General features: G+C 33.8%; 1 protein-coding gene across 7 annotated transcripts in view; it reads left to right on the top strand.

Annotated features, from left to right (window-relative positions):
- Window positions 1–15,642, top strand: part of LOC126877502 (uncharacterized) — a 206,124-nt gene that overhangs the window by 110,206 nt on the left and 80,276 nt on the right. For all 7 annotated transcript variants that reach the window (XM_050640208.1, XM_050640212.1, XM_050640207.1 and 4 more), the window contains one exon: window positions 14,751–14,971. In XM_050640208.1, coding sequence (XP_050496165.1) covers window positions 14,751–14,971 — 221 coding nt within the window. The remainder of the gene's footprint in view (window positions 1–14,750; window positions 14,972–15,642) is intronic.

Here is a 15,642-nt window from a genome sequence, read left to right as displayed (position 1 = left end):
AATACGCTTTACTATTACGAAATCGTGTAACTAAATAGCAAACAACTCCATCTACAGGAAATATTTGGATTAAAGTTCAGTAGTTTATAACTACATTAATTATATTTTTAATCCGTATAAAACGGATTTTACTTTCTAACTCGAATATTTGCGTTTGAAAAACAAAGAGACATTTGTATACTTGACTATAGGTGTTCCGTGAAAAATGTCTATTTTTCGATAAAAGTCAGACACGAAAAACTTGGATAAGAAGTTCAGATAAAGACATTCATAGAAATAATATTAATGAAGTAACGATTTAATCGCACAGTGTAATTATTACTTCACTTTTCCCCGTTTACGTTTAACGATCTTTATGTCATTCTACCTATTGTTTCTTTTCTACCACGTTTATGTATGATTTTTAGACGTCCTTTAACAATATTTTTTACATTACATCTGCTAAAAGATCGCGGTGAATATGTTCGGCGTAATAAACTCACAAACAACGAAGCATATGATGTTTTTGTCGACGTGCTGATTGTTGAAACGGAAATATACGATTACGCGACGCTTGCTAGCGCGTATTCTACGAGATCGTTAACGAACTGAAACACGATGATTTCGCGTACGTTCATGCATAAAGTTAAATTTTTAATTCGGTCAACCAATGAACCAATCGTGTCTGCCAAGTTGAACTTTCCGAATTTTATATAACTACCATATAACAATTCGGTTGTTCGTATTATTTATAAATGTCTATTTTTTCTTTCATACTTGCGCAATATTATGATCCAGTTTAATAAATTGATTAAAAATAGAATATTAAGACATACATTTTCTTTCAATAATATTAAAACACATAATCTCGTAGAAATCGCGATAATTGGTTTGGATTGATTCATATTAGCGTGCAATTAACGTACGATTGAATTAGCACGAAATTAAAAGACAATATTAGCATGCGAAAGAAATAATACATATAAGGTTGCTGTTAAAATTATCATAAAAAATTTTCCCAGGGAAGAGAATTTCGACGCAATAGCAAAAATAAATCCTAATTTGCGAAATTGTACTAAAGTTCGCCAATTTCGTAACAAACTTCAAGCGTAAAAAAATTTCAAAGCGAGAGAATACCGTAGGGGGGAAAGAGTTTTTCTCACCCCGTTTCCACTTTGATACGCGTCATTTAACAATGGAGTGAAAGCAAAAAGTTCGGGTATGTTACAATGCGATTGTTCGAGGAATGCCAATTTTTCGGCGAACGATTTCAGCCTTTGTTGCACGTTTCCGAAAATAAAGCCGAAATACTGCAACATTGTTCTAACATATCCTTTTCACCAACATCATGCAATCTTCGCGTACGGTGCAAACATACAAGTTCAAATATTTTCCAAATTGTGATGTTTTCTTTTCTTTTTCTTTTTTAATAACATTTCGAATACACGCGAGAAATCTATTGTATTAAAAGAGAAGATAGATGAAGTATAGTAAATGTAATGAAACATATTAAATTAATGAGACAACGTGAAATCCATCAAAGAGAATTAATTTAGAATATGCCCAAATTAATGGAGCAAAACTTTCTCAGTTTTAATAACGTGGTTATTACATAACACCTCAAAATATTAAACACAGAGTACGTAAAATGTCGCGAAAAATTGCGTCTAAATGAATAATTGCATCTAAATGCAAGATGAAAAAGTAGATAACAATAGTTTTCAATGCGGAGATGTTTAATCATTTCGTTATACAATTGGTATTTCTTGTGTTTGTTACGGACGTTAATTCTCGCGCAGATAATAATTTATTTGTTTTTAATTTAATTAATCGATAAAAAGTGAATAAAATTAATATTCAGAATTGTAATAATATTAAAATTGTAGCAGAATATTTTGTATCGCATTTTAAATAAGCAGCTTATAACATACAATTTAAAAGAAAATCCATAACTAATTCCACCGCGTCAACAACGTTAATGCCGTTATTAACAAGAAAAGTTAAAATACTTGATACTTAATAATTCAGCAAAAAGCTCAACTATTATGTTCTGATAAAATTCTCATTAACAAACACTTATTGATAGTCGATCAGCAAAACATCTCGCATCACCGATCCTCGAAATGCGACAAGAAACAGCCACGCAAGATTAATCACAAATATAATACCATACGCTGTCGCAACATACACAGCAAATCAATAACATTTACACACGTGATTACATACAATAGGTGCACATACACGTGCATGAGAACTTTGTATGATTATCAATAATGCTAGAACATGTCCATATTTCCATATTACGATCGGTAAATGCCAAAATATCGCTTCGACGTCACCGTAATGTAATATTTCTGCGTTAAAATGGTCTATTCGTGGGCGAAATGCAGCTATGCCTGACGGGATCAGCTGGCAAACAGTTGCAAATCAGTTAGCAAACAGTTTCCATCAGTAATGCAGTCCTCAGCTGGAATTGGGTCAAGAATAAATGTGGCAAGAGTTAGCGACGGAATTAACAGACCTAGGACCCGATAACCTTAACAAAGATCCACCATTCTAACGCTCGTTTCATCGTATACCATGGCGTCGGTCAACAACGGTTGTTCCTCGGACCGCAGTCGAATCTATGTTTTCGTTATTACGTTTGGACGGTTAACCGCGATCTGCGGGCTGCCGTGAAGTCGCAATTAAGACGGCGTTGCCTTAAATGCACGTGTACCAACATTTCCAGGCAAGTGTCCGAGGAGAGCTTTAAATGTGAAGTGCCACCGTAAAGTGCACCACGTACCAGGAAATGTTTTAGATCGTCTTGGTAAAGCGTAGCTTGAACAAGTGACATGATTCATTAATATTTATTTGGTCCTCGGTGTATTACGCTTATAATTACACCGAGGATATTTATGCATGTTAAACGCGCAAAAAGCATTTATACGCATGAAATATGTAAATATACACGAAAACCTGCAAAATGTGTTTCAACAATATGTTTGGTAGAAGTTTAATGTATTATCGACGATATAATGTATGATAGTGGATATTTAACAATACTTTGAACTATGGCAATTATCATAGTTTATTGTAATCTAAAACGTTACAAACACTTTACTTAAATTCGTTTAATTGATGAAATTTACATGCGATATATATATAATGTTTGTCTACTTTGTAGGATATTCGCTTTTAAGAAGCTTACGAAAACTTTTAATTTTTATTCATACGACTTGATTCGATATTCAATTCGGACGTAAAAACTTTCGAGGTGTGCCGCCCTATAGGAACAAATTTAAAGCGAAGTTTCCTTGCTCTTCGGCACAACTTTGGTTAGTTTATGCTGACACTAGAATTTTAGAATAGTAGATTGTGATCTGCGTTTTCTCTTATGAAACTTCTGAGATCAAAGGGTTTTATGTTGTAGTTCTATTCAGAGTTTCGTAAAGTGTCTATGGAAACTTTATAAAACTTGGTGAATAAAGAGCTAACATTTTACAACATTCTTATCGAATACCTCCAACTTTAAAAAATAAATTATTATAATTTCAATAATTAGTCTACTATTTTACTATCGAGTTACAGGCAAGTTGTTCAGAAATATAAATCAGTAGAAATTGTACTTAAAAATAAGATAGAAATAAAACAATAATAAGTTTTTGATCAGCATAATGCACAAATGAAGATAATTGTCGAAACGAGACCTTGTTGAAAAATGACATTTATTATGCAACAACATAATAATTCCTACCTATAGATTGTTTCATGTCGACTTAAAAATTTAATGTATAAAGTAGGAAATAATATTACAACAGAATGGCTAGACATTTCTATTCTTCTTAGATGTTAAGTTGTATGTCACAGATTTACAGTCTTCGGTTAAAGCGTTAACCATTTTTTCAGTATCATTACCAGTTTATAAAATATAACGAGAACTTACAGGACATCGTTACGTAAAATTCTTATCACATTTATACTCACGAAGAATCTCCCTTTAAAATCGAATCTAACTTTCCGCTGTAAATAAGAAATTAAATTGTCCCGATATTAACTTACCAAACAATATTTTCAAAGAGATATTCAAAACACGTTCTCTCAAGGCGCTCCGCGTTTAAGAAGTAAGCCGAAGCGGTACAAAAATTTTGCTTGATCGCGTTTCCATCATGAATGTTAAAAACTTTCACGTTTTATTCTTTTTCCAGTGCTACACGATCCAGAATCGAAAATTAAATGTCCTATTCAAAATGGTAGCTCAGCATGTGTAAAAGATTTTCTCTAAAAGTAAGTAAAAGTGTTCGCTAAATTCATTACGAATGTTATCATAGGTGCCAAATAATTTTTTCGATCAACGTTGAAAGATATTGCAACGTACTATTCTATTTTCTTTACCGTCGAATATTGGAAAAGTTTTTTATGTTTATCGCATATTGTTGATGGATTTATGGTTTCATACAGATCACATTTTTCTTTTTTTTTTTTTTGTATATTGGCGGACATATCGCGTTTGAAACTTGAAGTGAAAAATCTATTTCGCAGGAAACTTTCACACACCACTGTATGACTCCGGAAACGTGGCAGAACAACAAAAAAAGAAATTCGCGTAACTGAAGTTTCAAAAAGTGATCAATTTGCTTTATCGATGTCGCGAATAACTTTAGAATTTTATATATATACCTAAAGTATATTGAAAGCAACAAGGGAGGACCCATTAGAAGAATTTTAGGAGTCTTAAGAATTTTAAAATTTTAATTTTATAACCAAATTGCTTTGTGTTGGAAATATTTTATTCGATCAATATTAAATGATTGCAATTTTTACAGTACAATTAAAAACTACATTGATGATAAAAGTATTGCATGGTGTATTTCATTTAAAAGAAACTTTCCTGCATGTAGTTTGATATGTGATTTATTTATACTGTTGACTCTGTAGAGATTAGAGAGTTCGCATGTCTATACTACTACAAATATTCATACACTTCACAAAGATCATCAAAATATTCGAAAAATTATTTCTTATATTAATACACCACAATATTTAATGAGCCATCTATAATATTGGTTCTATGTTTAAGATTACTAACTATTTACACCATGTATTAATTATTCACTAAATATATATTTGCAATAAATCTCTTGTAACTTCTATATACATTTTCGGATTGGTTTCAAATTTTACTATTATAATCACTATAATCGTGTCTCATTAACGAAATTTTTAAAAGGTTTCTATAATGCACATAATATAATATATTAATATAAATCTTTCGTGGTAAGTGTTCGAATAATTTTGTGAGCCACTCTAAGTGCATGCTACAATATTCTCGTCGATCGATGCACGCGATGAAGTTTTCCCATGAAGCATGAAATCTCTGGCTTCGCCCAATCAGATGCATAGCTCGGTTCGACGAAAACGGTGATCGCCAAATCGGCCTTAAGTGAAACGGAAGTTTCGAGGCCTTTGGCCAATTTACGCGGTTCCCTTCTATACTCGAAAAGCTTGCAGTTAGGGTGAAAATAAAGCTAGGTTTTATGGTAAAGAAGTCGATATCCTCGTTTATCCGGCCACTCGTCGTTCGATTTACGAGGAAAGCGTAAAGCTCTGGCGTAAAATAACGCTGGTTGTTTATTGACAATGACGCAACGCGATTAACGGAACCGCCATCGGGTATTTCGGAATATTTACGCTGTTTTTGAAAAACGGACTTGCGGTTTATTCAAATAACTACGATTCATTCATAGACTGTTTGTTGAACGACTGTAATATTTTTAAATGAACGTTAATGCTGCCTCTTTTACCAGTATTCGAATTTTGTACGTCAAAAACTTTTACCATACAGTTCATAGTAGCAGAACCTCGTTTATCCAAACAAATCGGAAAATAAGTTCGGATAACAATTCGGATAACCAAATAGTTCCGATAATTAAAAGAGGTTCATTAGATGGCTATACTTTCCAGCTCTTGTTATTAGTTGAAATACACATATCAGGAATTAGGTGTAATAATTTCAGTTGCTTTTCCTTTGACACGTAGGATCTGTTTGAATATAACAAATAATTGCATATGTTGGTATACTCATAAGAACAGGTTTATCGGTTCGAATTTAGAATGCCCCAGCCCATTTTCAGCAGGTACCACTGCAACTCGATTTATTAGTGGTTGAACTGTGTTTACTCCAGTACGGTCTCTGGTGGTTCCAGATCCACATAAACAGTACACAAGTTTGACATGTTTCCAACTGTACCAAAATCATTGTTGCTCATTCTGCGTGTACGTACTAAGGCATTAAACTACTAGCTTCTCCGCACTGAAAAACAAAGATCCGTGTGGCTTAGACGTTAAGCTGAGTTTACGTTAGTCCAGTTCAGGACTAATCTGGATCAAGCGACTACATTTCAGTGTTTCAACTGCCAATTGGCCAATGTCTACATTATTCACAAAGTGACAATTCCAGTCTTTTGTGAAAATGGTAGACTGCAATGGTAATAGATTCACACAACAACCGGACGGGACAATACATGTATGGTACGCACAACGGACAACGCATATAATAAATATGCTTATTTATATTTATATATCTATATGTATATAATACATATAAAAGGTATGCTTCAAATTATATCGTGTTTGGTCTTGTTTTAATCAGAAAAACCTCAAAATTACATCGGTAGAAATTATGTTAAATGAAGATTGAAAATAAAGAAAGAATTCCGTTGTTGCATTAATATTATGTAAGCGATATGTTTCTTTTCATTAATCCTTCTCTTTCACTAGCACTGTCTTTTTCTAAGTATGATAAAGTGGCGGGTCGTATCTATTACACACAATCGAGTCATGTACACGATAATTCATCGCCGAAGTGTCCCGATTTTCGATCAGTTATGCAGAAAATACATTATCTTCTGAATGCATGAATCGCTAAAGATGAAATTTCATACTTTGAGTTCGCCTTCTTCCCATGAAGTCTCCTAAATCTCGTCGGCTATCGATGCCATTAAGAAAATCCATCCATAAATTTATACAGAGATTACCAAAGAAATAATAGCGTGTACCCATTGATGTTTAACACAACCGTGTAATCAGTTATCACTGACATAAAATCATTCAATAACACTAATATTATTACACATATCATACGTGCAGTGATATACCTAGTATACTTAGTCGACAATGTTCAGGATACATGCAATAGATAAGTGATAATGTTCTATACTAATCGTAACGTAAATCTAGTTGGGTAACCCACCGACCCATTGTAAACTATCGTACGATGCAGGAAACCGTGTTTCATCTACAAATCGAACGTAGTTTTGTACTGCATTACTTCACCTAGGGTGATATACGTACGTACAGGGTATCCCAGTTAAATCGATCCCAGCAAACATCTCCGAAACTATTTATGATACCAGAAAATGTATCGCACAAAAGTTCTATGGTTTCGAGGGATCCATAATTTGATGGATATACGAAAGCCAACTTCATTCTTTTCATGGAACCTTTGTATTTGTTTATCTTGTTTTTCATACGATAGGTTTCACAAAATAATTGTTTAAAAATCTGCTGAGTAATCACTTTGCTCAATATAAATAACTCAACAACATTCTACAGAGGATGTCAAGATTAATGTATAAAAAATTATCTGGTTCTATAAAAAAATAACTCTGAGCTTCATATAAATCGCTTCTCTGCCAAATCGATTAACCTCACACAAAAACATAAAGCAGGAAAATTTGGTGAAATTATATAAAATAAGCAACAATGAAACGCGTTTGCAATAAAATTCCGAAAATTTCAAAAGGTGAAGTTAAACACTCCATTGTTCTGTGAACAATTCATATGTATCCTATACATATGAACAAAAAGGTACTGACAACATGTTAAGCTCTTTCCGAAATCATTTAACTCTTGTTCGGAACATTTCACACAGCATCCTGAATAGTTTCAAAGACATACGTTTTAAATGGGACACCCTGTATGTACTATATATCTTTCCCTGCACGTACATGTCTTGCATTGCATTTACTCATTGTCCAACGAACGCCTAACTACAAGCTCACTCTTCGTGAAGCTTTCAACCTAGTGAAACTCTTGCTAGAAACAACAGAACGCCCGATGCGCGTTACACACGCTCGTATCTGCCAAAGACAATCACAGTCTCGTCTCATGTCGCGGATTTTCATTCTGAGAACAGCCAAGCATCGATGCGCAACCAAGTCGTGGACAATGTTGTCCAGGCAACGACTCGCTGCCGCTGCAAAAAGAAGTGATGGATGCCGAGGTTCTGTTTAGAATCCACCTAAACGTGCTGTCTGCAGATCCGACGTCCATTGTTCTTTGCAGATACAGCCTGGCGATTATGAAGGCTCGCTTTAACACGTGCCGTGAACACTCGGTTCACGCACTGTTTTCAAAGGGTTCTCACTTTTTGCTAGAGGCATCCCCAGATATATATATATATTTTGGAAGGGGGAATTTGGAATTTTGTACAGTTTAAATGTTAACTGCTGTACAGTAGTTATAGAAAGTACATTTGTTCTGACTGTAAAAGCGTATTTGTATTTATTATAGCATGTGTATTTATTAATATGCATCACTGAATTTATTATAGCATTTACACAGTTATCAATTAGACGTGTCTGTAATAACTTTTGTATAATTTAATAGTACTTTGATATGATTCAAAACATTTCCCAGTTTCTTTGCTTTGATTTGCTTATTTTTTTGGACCTATCCCGTTGGACATGTATTAGGTTGTCCGGAAAGTGTATTTCTTTTACAGACACGACTTTTACAACGATGCATTTTTATACAAACATGAAACCTAATCTATCAAACGTTGTGATCTTTATCTTGATAGAAAAAAATGGATCATATGTAATTCGATAAAATAATATAAAACGGAAAATGTTGTGCATCCATTATTTCCTTATAAAACGAAAGAAACTTTTCGGACGACCCAATATTTACTATAGTTCATATGAAACGCAAAAATAAGTTTCCTTGCGGTGTCCCTCGTGATATTTATTGGATATTAAGTATACATTGAAATCATAATAATATTTATTTTATATTCGTATATCATATTTTACGTCTGTTACAAGCAGATTCTTTGGCACAGCGGATTATTGATTTAGTTAGCATACTTTTTCTTACCTTAAGGATTGTTATTCTAACCTTATAGTATACATTAAACGCAAATGTATACATAATAATAATAATATTATTACAAATTGAAACTGAGAAAAATTCAATTCCATTCTTTCATCTACATCGAATAAAATATTATTCTCTATACGATGTTTATGGAGATTTTACACACATATTATCATTTAATTTTCCTTTCACAAACGTTTCATAAATATCTTGTCTTATCCTCGTTCTAAATATATTATGAATTGCATGATTTATGAACGATGTATATAAAAATAAAATTAAATAATATTAATTATAATTAACATCACAGCCATTAAACGATAACTTTACCTCAGTTCTGTCTTGATCGCTAAAAAATCAAGGATAATCTAAAAAATCACGCCTGAAATAAACATCACGTTTTTCCACAACTTAATCTTTAGCATTAACTCAGGATAATCTTTCATCTCGTCAATTTCAGAAGGCTTCGTCGCGCCGTCAAACCTCTTGGATTTAATGTCGTATTAAAGGCAACGGTGTGTCCTCACCTCGTATCGAGTCAACCTCTGACGACTTTCATAAAGCTTAACGTGAATCAACGCGACGCGATTTCTCGTGTGCCGTTCGGGGATTAATAATCCCTCGATCACACGCGCGCGACACATCGAATTTGAGCATTTTGGATCTGTTTGAACATTCGAAAGCAGAACATCGTGGTTCGCGTAATCTGTGAAACACATATATATTTATATACATGTATATTTTGGAACAGCGTCGAATGAGAAATTTTCCTGAAGTTTCTATACGCTACTGTGCGCGTTCATATGTTTGTAGATTGTGGAACGAAGCTGTTCTACAAATATAGTTTTCTACAGTTGTTGTATAGATATATCTTTAACTATTCACCGAGATAATTGAGTATATACGATCGTAACAGTTTTAGTATCAAATAAGTGACACTAAGTACATGTGGATGGACCGAACGCTTCAGATTCGGATGTGAAAAAAGGAAGTATGATAATTGATGGTTTTAGGACTGACGCGATTAAATTTGTTTTAAGAAAGTGTACGGTGTTTGCCTGCAGCAAGTGAACAAGATTATAAAATAGAGGAAAAGAACATTTTTCAACGACACTCTTCGTTCTAGGCTCTGCATTGCATTTCGTTGCGTTGCATTACACTCTTATTCCGTAACATATTTAATGATAGTTTTATCTTTATATTGAAATCACTTCTAAAGGTATTGTAATAAATATTCTTGCAATAATAGTCACAGTGGAACTTCGTTGTAATTACTTGCGAAAAAGATCTTCATATTTTACCTATTTTAGCCTCCCAGAGTGGTTCTTTTACAGTTACTTTCTTAATCAATGTGTAATGAGCAAAGATTGTCCATGACTGGAAACTCAGTATCCTACTTGCGATCTTATCAACGCTGTGTTCATGAAAACCTACAGCTTTCTCCTGGGGTATAATATCCTCTATACGAACAAAACAAACAGTTCTTCGCAATCACTTTTCAACCTGCAATGAGCTAAATAGCATAGATGTTTTCCCTTAGTGTGGAAGTAGAATGGTGAAGTAAAAATCCCATTTTTAAAATGTTAGAAAATCATGCAGACTTGCCACAGGAAATTTGCTATAGGGAAATTGAAAAAAGGAAGAACGTTTTAAGTTCATGAGCGAAAAAATTGCGAGACACACAGTCTTGTTGTGGGCAATCGAGATCTCCTCCGAAGCATGAAACCAGCTTTTGCAGCAGTTTCCTTCGAACACGGACGAAATTTCCGCAGTGTTTCTATTTAAAGCCACTGTGTAAGTAAAATATTACGCCAGCTGCATGAAACAGGAATAAGGAAAATAAGGATAACGAAAGATTCTGCTAAAGTTAATTATCTACCCTTTTCCGTTTGCGATTATTTTCATAAATAACAGGATTATTTTTCATATCTATTATCTTCGAAATTAAGATGTAATTATCATGGGGTTGAATTTGCTTAAGATATAACAATATAATAATTCAACAATATATATAAGTGAACGTTACACGAAAAGAATTAATAACACTTCAAACTCCACCAAATATGGATAAATCAAAATTTTTATTTTCGGGCATTAATTGTCGAATTCAGAGTACTTGTTATTTCTTTAGAATATTATTTTTTGCCTTTTTGAGACACACAGTCGATGTTAAATAGGCATATGTTTTGTTAAAGTAAAGACTGATCATTCCATAATTATGTTATCGTTAATTTCGCATATTATTGATCTACGATTTACATTGACGTTATCTGACTTGATGATTTCAATTTTCATTTGGCGAATAGTGTAGAATTTTGTAGATTCAATAAGTGAAATGGGACGTAAAATTAGAAATATTATATCGCGAAATTCTATTTTGTTCCGAATTTGTTGCGCGTATATTGCGATAACTAAAGTTTCTCAATTCGCGTTTAACGTGTAGCTTAAAGTTCCTTTGACTGGGAGCAAGAGAAAATCCAAGTTCTGCACCCGCGCTCGCTTCTGAACACGTTTTATTATACGGCAAATGAACGAGTTTCCATAACACGAATGATGGTATTGCATTTCCTAACGAATTCCGCTGAAACTTAAGCGGTTAATATACCACAGACTCTGCAAAACTCAGACGATGTTAGAAATTTAAAAAAGTACGTAAATTGTCCTCGATAATGTTCAATTTTAAATTCGATTTTGTTCTCGATAAGTTAAATAAGTTAAATTTAAGCTTTAAAGTGAATTTGTATTTTTTTTCATTGCCACTGAATATTAATCGTTAATGTAAAGAATTACAATTTTTTATGGATTCATTTTAAATCTGAAACTTTGAATAGTCTTCGTGACGCAGGTTAAAATGTTTCCACAAACTTGTGATTTGAATTTATTCTGTATCAAAATACAAATGCGATTGTTTGTTTTCATTATTTCTGAATTTTACTCACTAATTTAAATTTATATAAAATTTTCGTGCGTTCATTTAAAATTTGAAAATCGAGATGTTTCTCTGGTGGTGTGTAGTACTACATACATATCAAATTGTAATCGAATGTTAAAATTACATTTCAAATGCGAAATTATTATTCGATACCTAAAAGTGTTTAAAATGTTATGCAATGTGAAAATGTACACAGTTTATGATCAGTTCCTTTCTACTGTATATTATTAAACGCTAATATTACATAAACCAGTCCATTGAAAATATCGAAGATTCTATGTAACATTATTGAATCACTATAACGCAGTGAAACATGAAAAAATTGACGTAATCCGCGCACACAATAAAGAAACTAGGAAACCATCAAGTGCACACACTTTATTGATAGAGAGATCGATACTTCAAATATAGCCAAGCGCGTTTTACTCATATTATTACGTCACCTTATGTGATTGTACAGTTAATTAGGTCGTTCAATTAATTTTTCATCCTGCAATCGATGGAAAAAGCGAGAAGTTAAAATTGATCAAACTATTTCGCTGATTAAGTTGTTCTATTCCCTCAGTTGCCATTTGAGAGTTGATTTAGCTAACAACTGGAAAACAAATATAGCGCAATAGGTTGTTTTTCTATAAACATAATACAGGAAATATAAAAAAACAGCACAATAAGTTAGACTTATTTAAGTTTACATTCTTCCTCAAAAGCCTTAGGACGTGTCTTATTTTTTGATAAAACTTGGATACTCGGTGTAAAATTATTAACAATTTTACTAATTATTTCAGTAAAATTATTAATATAATATATAGTAATGTATACTTTCTTTATCGTATAAAGTATCAAGTTATAAATGAGCTATCGGAACATAATTTACGCACTGTCTTTCTAAATTTTGAAGTAAACGTAATAACAGTCTTAAGAGTTTTGACCAATGATTATCTATAATCTGTGATTGTTGATCCATGATCTTACGATACATAAGTTTTAAAATACTTTGTCTCATTCAGAAAACTTAAAAAATGTTACATAGTTAGAGCTGGACGTTTCTTTAGCCTTCGGTATAGTCAAACACAATTCGTTTGCTTAGCCCCTTCGTCCTTCCGTGGTTGTTTAATAAATTAATTATTACTAACAGATTTTGATAATGGCCAGGAGCTAATAGAAACAGAGCACTGCTTCAAGTTATAATGCGTTCAATTAATAGTCCTCTCATGAAATTAGGTCGACCGCGACGGGTTAAAGCAATTTAATTGTTCTCGCCAACTATCGAGGAGAAGTCACTTTTCGCCAAAACGTGACCACTCATCCAAACCCCCGAAGGCTTATTAATGATAGCACTAACAAGCGGCAACGGTCAATTCGAGTGAAAGCTTCGAAAAGATTCGTGGGGTGCTGGCACTACCCGATTCGTTATAGTAAACGACATTCTTCTTGACATTTCTTCTTTAACTTTCGTTTGATAAAATTCGAACTACTATCAGTTGCTGATTTGTTAATTGGAGATGTTTCATAACCAATGGTATCGGATTAGATTAATTATTGGGTTAATAAAACCTCATAGACGTCTATCAAGTCAAAACCCACTTAGTACACGTTTGTCTGGCAGATTTTAATCGTTATATTAAGTATTAAAAGCGAGTGTAATATCGGAAAATTAAGATATAAATTTTTCCCGATTGCTTACAATTTATTAATATTAAATTTATACAAATATAAATTGGACAGAAACGATGTTTGTTTAACTGAAACTAAATGTGATACTCGTATCTATATCAAATAACTTTACAGTTATTTGGCCACTCTCGTCACAACGAATCTAACACTCTCTCTCTCTCTCTCTCTCTAACAACTCGATCAATTCTCTCGACTCTACTCTTCGGTGTCTCGATTAACTCTAACGACTCTTCGACGACTCGATTAGCTCTGCCTCTCGCAACACACACACTTTTCGACTCGCACACACTGACCTTTCGGTCGTCCCACCTTGAAACACGAAACCGTCCTTCTGATCTAACGTTGTTTATTGTTTTTCTCTTACCTATGTAAGAACTAGGTGACTTTAGTCACATAGGCGCTCTTAAATGTAAACGAACCACAGAAGGACGACGTACACGGTTTTTTCTATTTTCAACCGATCTCTAGTTCAAACTACTTTACGATATTACACGAGAATAAGATAAAAAAATGAAAAAGAATAAAAAAGCTGGTTTTTATTTAAAAATGTATGTAAAAAGAAGGAAATAGTTGTCCTAATTAGATATCATTAAGTAATCGACTGTAATAATAATATACGGGGAAACTTGTATTTGTTGAGCACACGCGGTAACCATATAACAAGGTATCACTCAATTGTCAAAGTCGTATTACTAAAAATAAAAACCTGGAGGGCTTGCATTAGTTTAGTTCTTTCAGGTTTTCAGAATTTTAGCAGTTTCAACGATTCTCTACTTGATTACATAAATCTCGGATTCGTGACTTAAGCCAAATATTCTCCCATTTTTACCTCGTAATCATAAGAGAATTGCCTTGCTCGCCTTCGTTAGAAATTTCTTCATCCAAAAAGCTTATTTAAGAGAACAGAGGAGAAAAATTTCAGTTTTCGAGCTGTTCGCATACAAAATTCCATCTAGACAGACAAACAGAAAAGTAATCCAAATAAAGACCATTAGAAAATTAAAAGATTTGAAAATTTGTTCAGGTGGATCGTGCGGAGAACGAGGAGGGCCAGGGAGGGGGTGGTCTGTCGACGTTTTCGGCGGGCTGCAGCGGTGCTTCCGGTTCGAGGATGGGCCCAGGGCCCGACTCCGGTAGCAGTGCTCCCTCTTCTGTTCCCCACTCATTGGCGACCTCGAGGGACGACGAAGACGAAGAAGACGAAGAAAGCAGCGGGCGACGTTCCAATGGCCACACAGGAACGCGGTGAGTCAGTTCGATTCTTTTTTTCCTTATTTTACGGTTTTAATCGGTGTTTCCCTTGGAACGATCCTCCCTACCAAACACCGCACGCTTCCTTGTACGTCGAGCGACGAAGCTCTAAGATCAAGAGCACGTCTTCGTTTTAGAGTTCTATCGAGGATCGTTGGCTGAATTCTCAGCCAAGATTGCGTGACTCGATGTGTATATTCGGGTTGTAGATCGATTATACGGGTTGGTCTATGATTTCTCCAGAATTCGTAACATCGATGATGGACTTCTTGTGGCACTGATGATTGATTTCTTCGAATAGTTGGCTGGATTTGTATGTTTCCTCTCGTTCGCAAAAAATTCATCAATATCGTAATTGTTAGAAACATTGTTCATTAATTTGAATCATTTTGTATCATCATGTGACTCATAATGCATTTTTCTCATCCTGTTGCGGTCTTTGAATCTTTGCCTGTTCTATCGTGTATTTTGATTTTTGAGATATTTCGTAATTTTGGGAAAGAAAAGAGTATTTTAAGTATCCTTGAGAAAAAGGAATCAAGCACGGGGAAAATTGTCATGCAGTTACATTTTTTAGATTATGGAGAGGAAAACTTGTATTTTCTTATATTGCACTTAGTACGAAAAAATTTCGTTCTGGTTCAAGAATAATTATTATGTAATCT

This window comes from Bombus huntii, chromosome 2 (assembly GCF_024542735.1).
Source record: "Bombus huntii isolate Logan2020A chromosome 2, iyBomHunt1.1, whole genome shotgun sequence".
In the NCBI taxonomy this organism is placed as follows: Eukaryota; Metazoa; Arthropoda; class Insecta; order Hymenoptera; family Apidae; genus Bombus; species Bombus huntii.
The sequence above is the reverse complement of the archived record's forward strand: the minus strand, read 5'-3'. Positions and strand labels throughout refer to the sequence as shown.